This window comes from Meriones unguiculatus, chromosome 3 (genome assembly GCF_030254825.1).
Source record: "Meriones unguiculatus strain TT.TT164.6M chromosome 3, Bangor_MerUng_6.1, whole genome shotgun sequence".
NCBI classification, from domain to species: domain Eukaryota; kingdom Metazoa; phylum Chordata; class Mammalia; order Rodentia; family Muridae; genus Meriones; species Meriones unguiculatus.
Genome location: NC_083351.1, coordinates 15942149 through 15950385, shown reverse-complemented (window position 1 = coordinate 15950385; position 8237 = coordinate 15942149). Strand labels below are relative to the sequence as shown.

Here is an 8237-nt window from a genome sequence, read left to right as displayed (position 1 = left end):
CCAGGCTGGTTTTGAATTCCCAGGGACCCCTACCTCCTCCTCCAGAGTGCTGGATTAAAGGTGTGCCACCTCACTGCGCTCAAAGCAGTCAACTCTTTGTTTTCCACACACATGCACAATTTTTTGTGTACATAAAGCCTAGCTAGTAGTGGTCTACCAATAACAAATTTGTTCCAGTTTAACAGCTAAGGGATGACTGGGAATCAAATCAATTTGCCCATGAGCCTTCTTCCCTCCTGACACAACCTCCCCACCTCATTTTAAAAGGGAGCACAACTATTAACAGCAAAGCCAAAATGCAGACATTAGCAGCATACCAGAAGCTCATGGTCCCTTCAGCAGACATCAGGTCACAAACAAGAGACACATCCAGGGACACAGAGCACTGACCCAGCCTTCAATTAGAACTAAATCCAAACCCTACCCCCACACCTCAAAACTCATTTAAACAGGGACCACAGGGCACAATGCTCAGGTCTGAGCTGCAGGCAAATACCAGAGTCCAGGATGCAGGCTGCTACTAGCAATTCTTTTTGAGGCTGTAAGAGGTCTCAGGATTTGACCGCGGCCAGGTTCCTTTCACAAACACACAACAGTAACACGCATTTCTGAGAAAATTTTATTGGCCTTTTGTATAAAGTTTATTTGCCAGGAAGGATGATCCCATCATACTGAAAGAGAAGAAATTGCATGTTTTCAGAACAAGAGGCATCAGCAACAGCAAAGAACGGATTCTAGCTACCTACCCAGACCCGGGCCTTCTCAACCACCAACCCTGGGGGCCCCTTAACCCAACTGCCCAAATATTCTCCCCTTTACACAAGCTACCCACCAAATAGCACAATATTTCAGAGCTCCCACCCCAAAACCAGCCACCACCACTCCTCCCCACCCCCATGGACACACACGGACAATTGGCCTCACCTTCTGCTGGAACCAGCGCATGGCCTCCTCTTTGCTGATCCTGTGCTTGGCCCCAATGCAGCCTGTCCTGCGCTTCTTGTCTGCGATGCTGAAACCTGGCCTACCCAGCACCTGTGCCAGGAACAATGACAGTCACCTAGCCAGCTTAGAGCCGACAGCGGACAAGACTCACACATTAGTCATTAGAAACCCAGTGGGCTCTGAAGAAGGTTAGCACCGCAGTGTTTGCTTGGAAGAACTGTCATCAGACACTGGAAACATCGCCTTTCTCCTTCCTCACAACTGCTCCCAACCTCGTAACTTCAGTCTCCTGAGGGATCTGATGCCCTTGCCCTCTCTTGGCCTCCACAGGCACACACATGTTGTGGACATACAGGCAGGTGAAAATATGCACAATGTAAAGAGGGCACAGCTGCATGTGCCAGTAGATCCCAGCTTAACACACAGGAGAGCAAGGTAGAGAGTTCAAGGCCAAGCCAACGTGGGCTCCAAACCAAGACCCCCACCTCAAAAACAAAACAAAACAACAAAACAAAACAGAAAAAAAACAACAAAAACCACCTACATGTGCAATGTGGAACATTTTAAGTCCTAAACCGTACAAAGAAACACACTCCCCCCCCCCTTGCTCAAAAGCACTTGCCAAAGTTCTGCTGACCCAACTCTGAGTTCTCACACTCACCACTGTCCAGGGACAATTAAATGCTAATGTCTCACACTTATTTCTGGCTCTTGACTCTCACAAAAGGAAAACACTGTGGTAAGCCATTTCCACGTGAAAGCCCCCATCTGAGGACTCCTGCCCCACCCACATGGAATTCATGCACCCCTGAGCCTAAGAGTGGAGACAGGGCAACAAACTCCAAGGCCCAAGGCAACACAGCACTACCCCCAAGAAGCGTTGCAGCCCCAGGGACCGCTCAGCCATGAGTGGTGCCGAACCTCTACACCCACTATGAACAAGGCCCTTTCTCCCACAGGGGACACACAGGCAGACAAGACACAAGGCTACAACCCTGCTCTCCACCCCAACAGCAAGACATCACATGTGGATGACAGAGAGGAACAGCAGACCCTTACAGGCAGCTTGGGAGCGAGACACGGTTAAAAAGAGCCATACCACATAGAAGTCCAGGCCGTAGATACCAATGCTTGGGTCGTATTTGATGCCCAGATCAATGTGCTCCTGAATGCCAAAACCAAAGTTTCCAGTATCTGAGAAGTTATTTTTCCGTAACTCGTACTCCCGCACCTGAGGAGAAAAACGAAGCAGTTGTATTAGTCCCCATGTTCAAATACCCAATATGAGCTCTTACAAACACCTAGTAAAAGCAGAGCAAAACCAAACCTGTGTACCCTGGCTGGCTAGGAGTACAGTTTATACCTACCCTAAACCAAATAACCTCTCATCTACAGATTCCAACAAATGATCCCAACTTCCAAAGGGCAGAGAAAATCCCAAGAACATAAATCCAAGAACACACAGACATCTTTAAAACAGCAAGGAAAACAACGGTCAGCACCGCTGGGTATAAACCTTGTCTGACACTACAGCGGCCACACAGGGCCCAGCCTCACCTTCAGGCCTTTCTCCAGAATTTCCTCTGCCTTGGCTCCACGGACGGTGCAGTGAACAGCAATCTTTTCATTTCTCCTGATGCCGAAGGACCTGACGGTGTACCTGGCTGCAGGGAGGGGACAGAGAGGCAGGTAATGCCACACCCCCACCTCTTCCCCAAATGGCTGCTCCCTGAGTCATGTGTCTACTCACATTCTAATGTGTTAATCAACTTCATCTCTAAGGCAGAAAACAGAGCTTTCAACCTCTAATTTACCCAGCCACTAAGAACCACGCCACTCCAGCAAGTAAGAACCCGAAAGGACACCGAAGCCTCCAGAGTTTATGAGGCAGGGGCACAGCACTGTTACCTTCCCTCAGACAGTGTTTCAAAGGCAGCCCAGGCTAGCCTTGAACTGGCAGCAATCCTGCTTCAGCCTACAGGTGTGGACTATGGTGTCATGAAGAAAACATGGCTCTAACATGCGGGAGGTGGAAGGGACAAATGAATGGGAGACAGAAGAACTAAGAGTGATCAAAGCTATTATTCCAAAAAGCTAACTGTACTCATCCTCAGCACCGTACAGATATTCCAAGGTTAACATGCCCACCCCCAGCATCCAAGCCAATCACAGACCACCCATAACCCCACTCTCAACAGAACCCGTGCTCCACTGTCACATGTCACAGAACAAGGGACTCACGATTTCTTATGCAAGTAAGCTGAGGTAGGGCTTTCTTAAGAAGCAAAGTCAGGATTCCATCCCGTGCAGTGTTAAGGCATTAACCCTGTTCCTACCTGCCAATCAAGCCGGACACTACATCCCTACCTTAGGTCACACTCCTATGTCTGTTTGCACTAGTGTTCTGGTTAGATCCACCCAAGGCCCTCCATCCAGCCGACACCACTCACCTTTGGAAAACACAGGTGTCTGGCCTGTGAGCTGCTCCAACACCTTGGCTGCCCGGGTCAGTCTGTCTCCGCTCTCCCCCACACAGATGTTGAGGCAGAGTTTGCGGATGCGAAGTTCCCGCATGGGGTTCTCCTTTTCACCTTGATCTTGCTGCCAAAGAGTTAACAAAGCCACTCAACACCCTCAAGACCCGTCAAAAGCGGGAAGCCAGCGTCTTCTCCACTCTTTAACTTATCTCTAGCGTCCCAAATCCTGCGAAAGCCCTCGGGATTAAAGGAATCCCAATGTGTTTGCTGAGGAAGCACGAAGGCGGGTCAGCTTGCTAGCACGTCTCTTCCTTCCTCCACGCACCGGGAAACAAATGCTAGCATTAAGCCTCAACTCTAAGGTGGCCAATGTGTAGGGTAACAGGCTACACTTCATACAAAGCCAGAAAGAGAGAATACAATGTAACCCTAAAAAAATACAACAAACACGCGCCTTTGGGACAGCCCCCTTCCCCTTCCGGAGCTAGCACCAGCGCCGAGTGTAGAACACGCGGAAGCGTCCCAGCACCAAACAAGCTCCAAGTCCCCCGGGCCGAGAACCGACACGGAGCTCGGTACGTTCCGCCCGTGCTTGCTGCAGCCCCCAGACCCCGCGTCTGGGCCCTCGGGGCCGCTGACCTGAGCCCCTTCCTAGGACGGGCGGCGACGTGAAGGGCGAGCCCTGCGCTCGCACAGCCCTGCCGGCCTTAGTGCCCCCGGCATCGCGGGCTCCGTCCTCCTCCAGCCACCGGCGAAACCGCCCTCGTGGGCCCCGCTGGCCGCGGATGGAGAGGGATGAAAGGGAAGCAAAGCCAGGTCTCGCCTACTCACCGCCATGATGGAGAACAGGAAGAGAGAGCGGGACTTCCTGCCCCGTGGCCTTATGGGTCAGGAGGCGGGCGTTCTCTTTTTTCTAGGCTAACCAACGAGTTGAGGGTGAGGAAGAGAGGCTCGGCTGTCGTCGCGCAGCGCGCTCTAGCGGAACATGCTGGAAACTGCAGGCAACCGCGGCGGAAGACCGGATCTTGGTGGTCCACAGCTTTTGAAAACCAGGCCGCCTGCAATGTCCTTGAGTCCAAGACTCCCCGAACAGTCTCAGCACCCCGTGGTTCTTGAGTGATGGCTGTCACTGCCCAAAGCCCATTGAACGAGTAGTATAATGAGCTAGACAGAAGGCTCCACAGTTAAGAACACTGCGGTAAAACCTGGTGTGGTAGCCCACGCCTTTAATCCCAGCGTTTGGGGAGGCAGAGGAGGATCTCTGTGAGTTCGAGGCCAGCCTGGTCTAAAAAGCAAGTCCAGGCCAGCCAACGCTACAGAGAGAAACCCTGTCTCAAAAACTCGGGGGCGCGGGGAGACACATGGCTGGGCAGTAGCCAGACTAGCATTATCGAGTTAGAATAGATAAAGCCCAGTTACAGTGCTTAAAGCTTGTTGAATAAATCTCATAGGTCTCTGTGTCAATTATTTGGGAGCTGGGGTAGGTATTAGAAAAGACCCCTTCTAATACCTTATTTCAACATTCAGCACTCAATGGTTGGCTGGAAACCCAAGCACAGAGCCTGAGAAAACTCAGCCAGAAAAGAAAGCCATAAAAGCGGCAGGGAACAGACTTGGCTTAACTAGCAATGCAGTCTCTGAGGCACTTTCCCGAGCTGCAGTGCAATTTGGCGGCCAGAGGCACAGCCAGAAGCAGCAATGGCAGCCTGGGAAGGATCTGGCATCCGGTAAGCAGGGCGCTGGGCTCCTCCGTGCAGCCAGATCGGCTGAACTTCCCAGCCCAGGTGGCCTTCCACACGCTGCTCTGCGAAGTAATCAAAATACCTGGCAAGAGACACAACCCACGCTGTGGCCGGTGGAAATACCACCCAGAGACCACAGCCGTGGGAAAAGCCTGTGCAGTGGGTCAGAGAGGCTTGGTATGAGCTGGCAAACCGGGGCCCAGCCAATGGGCAAATGGGCCCCGGCAAAGCACTGAAGCTTCTGCCAGTCTAAGACAAGAGTCAGAGGGCTGGACCACCTCCGCCCTCTGAGCGGAAGGAATGAGGGGCGGGGCAGCTACAGAGTGAGGTCTGGGCTGGAGGCAGAAGCAGGAGAAATCCAAGCACCCTGGGCTTTTGGCGCGTGCCTTTAATCCCAGCGCTCAGGGAGGCAGAGGCCGGTGTTGTCTCTGTGAGTTTGAGGTCATCCTGGTCTACAAAACAAGGACAGTCAATGCTTACGTAAAGAAACTCTGTCTTGAAAAAAAAAAAAAACAAAAACAAAAAAACAAAACACACACGCACAAAAGAAAAGGAAGAGGAAGAAAGAAGAAGAAGAGGCCTTCATAGAAAATATAGGGCAATTCCCAGCAACCACATGTGGTCTGATGCCCTCTTCTGGCGTGCAGGTGTATGTGCTGATAGGGCTCTCATACACACAAAATAAATAAATCTTAAAAACAAACAAACAAAAAAACCCACTCTCCTTAATAATAAGCCAATTGTAATGAGCCTGTAAGACAGCAGAGCTGTCAGGAGCAAAGTTAAGAAACTTTTTTGATGGCAGTGACTAGGCAACACCCCTAAGACATTGAGAGCTTGTCAGACAGCAGAGCTGTCAAGGATAGATAAGAAGGTATTTTTAGTAATAGTAACTGAGTAATGCCCTTAAGATATTAAGTAATAAAATTAAATAATATCAGCTGATTAGCAGCTGGTGTGTGTGTGAAAGAGTAGTAGGCTAAGTGATGTTTTAGAATAAAGTATAGAAATTAAGGTAACGCCCTTAAGGCACTAAGTAATGAAATTAGGTAATGCCAGCCGATTAGCAGCTGGTGCGTGTGAATGAGTGATAAGTCAAGGCTATGCCCTGAAATATGTATAAAAACTGGAGCCAGAGCCCACTCGGGCTCGGCAGGCCAGACTCTTTGGTGAGTACGCCGAGAGACCGCCACTAACCAGCCAATTCCCGAATGGCTGTTTGAAAAGCCCAGACCACCTTAACAAACCGGATCTGAAAGGACCCCCTTATCAGACCAGCCATGGAAGGCAGTTCCTGAGCAACCGCAGCTTCCTTCGCATCCGAGGCCTGGCTGGAGCAGAGAAGCTCCGAGGCCCATCAAATCATCAGAAGACGCGTCTGAGGTCGGGCTTTAACTATGAACCAACATGGTGAGACTGGATATTTATAATTTATATTGTCAGGGATCAATTACTAGATGAAGGTCAATATACTGATTTAGAAATACAAACTCTGGGCTGGAGAGATGGCTCAGAGGTTAAGAGCACTGGCTGACCTTCCAGAGGTCCTGAGTTCAGTTCTCACCAATAACACGGTGGCTCACAACCATCTACAATGAGATCTGGTGCCTTCTGGCCTGCAGGAAGAACGTTGTATACATAATAGTTAAATCTTTTTAAAAAAAATACAAATTCTGTTCAATAATGTCACTTTAGAGCAATATCATACCATAGCTTATGGTATGTACTTATGTGCTTCATTTTGCAAAGTTTGGAAAATTAAGATATATGTACCATACCACAGATTCATATGCAGAATCCTGACGGGTTTTTGTCTTGAATTCTGAAAAGAATGATTCTGAGCTTGCACACTTATTAAAAGTTGATGGTTGTCTTGAAATGCCTTTACAGATAGAAGCGTGTGTGTACATGTGCTTAAGGCTGATCACTTACAGAGGGGCTCATACTGGAGGAAACTGAGTCTCCCACCAAGTCTGAAGACCTGAGTTTGAGCCCCAATACTCACGTAGTGGTAGGAGAAAGCTGACTCCTGCAATTACCTTCTGGCTCCCACAAGCATGCTGTCACCACATATAACAAATTCATCAAGATAAGTAAATACTTCGGATATAAAAAATAATTAGTTGGGAATATAGCTGAGTTGGTAGAGCACTTGCCTAGGACATGCAAAGCCCTGGGCCCCACACTGTTCTAGTTTCATCCAATTGCTCTGGTCGAACACTCGGACCAAAAGCAGCTTAGGGGAAGAAAGGGTTTATTTCACCTAATCGGTTACAGAATGTCATTGAGGAACTCAATGCCTTATGAATGCTGCTTGCTGGTTCGGTCTCTGGATCATGCTTAGCTACATTTATTATGTAGTTTGGGGCTACTTGTTATGATATATGAACTACAAGGCCACGCAACAGGTCCAGTACAAGGAAGTGTATTGTGGAAAGGCAGGGGTGTGTGTGTGTGTGTGTGTGTGTGTGTATGTGTGTGTTATAGCCTGAGTGAGCCACGAGGGCAGAGAAAGAGACAGACAGTGTGGGAGAGCATAGGAGAGAAGAGAGAGCAAGGAAGGGGAGACAGAGACAGGCAGAGTGCGAGAGAGAGAGAAAGAAGCTGGTGGCTGAGGAGTTATGACCTGCTCATCTGGTGCACCTGGCACAGGTGATGACAAAGGACATTGTCAGGACCCTTACGGCCCCTGAGGGCAGGCCAGTTGAATTGCCTGCACATAACACTACCTGCCTGGGGAATGAAACCAACCACCCACAGCAGGATGGCCCATTCTACACCAATTAACAAGATGGCCGGACCTGGAGAGATGACTCAGTGGTTAAGATGAAGGTCAATATACTGATTTAGAAATACAAACTCTGGGCTGGAGAGATGGCTCAGAGGTTAAGAGCACTGGCTGCTCTTCCAGAGGTCCTGAGTTCAATTCCCAGCAACCACATGGTGGCTCACTGCCATTTATACTGGGGGTCTGATGCCCTCTTCTGGCATGCAGGTGTACATACATTAAAATACACTCATACACATAAAATAAATAAATAAATCATACACGTAAATAAATAAGTAAATCTTG

At 49.3% G+C, this 8237-nt stretch overlaps 1 protein-coding gene across 2 annotated transcripts; it reads right to left on the bottom strand.

Moving 5' to 3' along the window:
• Nucleotides 1-605: 605 nt before the first annotated feature.
• On the bottom strand, nt 606-4350 carry Rpl11 (ribosomal protein L11). 2 transcript variants are annotated; one of them, XM_021631520.2, is made up of 6 exons: nt 4254-4350; nt 3396-3546; nt 2503-2609; nt 2045-2176; nt 925-1035; nt 606-671 (listed from the first exon to the last, which is right to left on the bottom strand). In XM_021631520.2, the coding sequence occupies exons 1-6, from the start codon at nt 4257-4259 to the stop codon at nt 642-644; spliced, it is 537 nt and encodes a 178-aa protein (XP_021487195.1). In that variant the 5' UTR covers nt 4260-4350; the 3' UTR covers nt 606-641. The 2 variants fall into 2 exon arrangements, with proteins under 2 accessions (XP_021487195.1, XP_060235272.1); XM_060379289.1 differs by lacking the exon at nt 4254-4350 and adding an exon at nt 4062-4083.
• Nucleotides 4351-8237: the final 3887 nt, after the last annotated feature.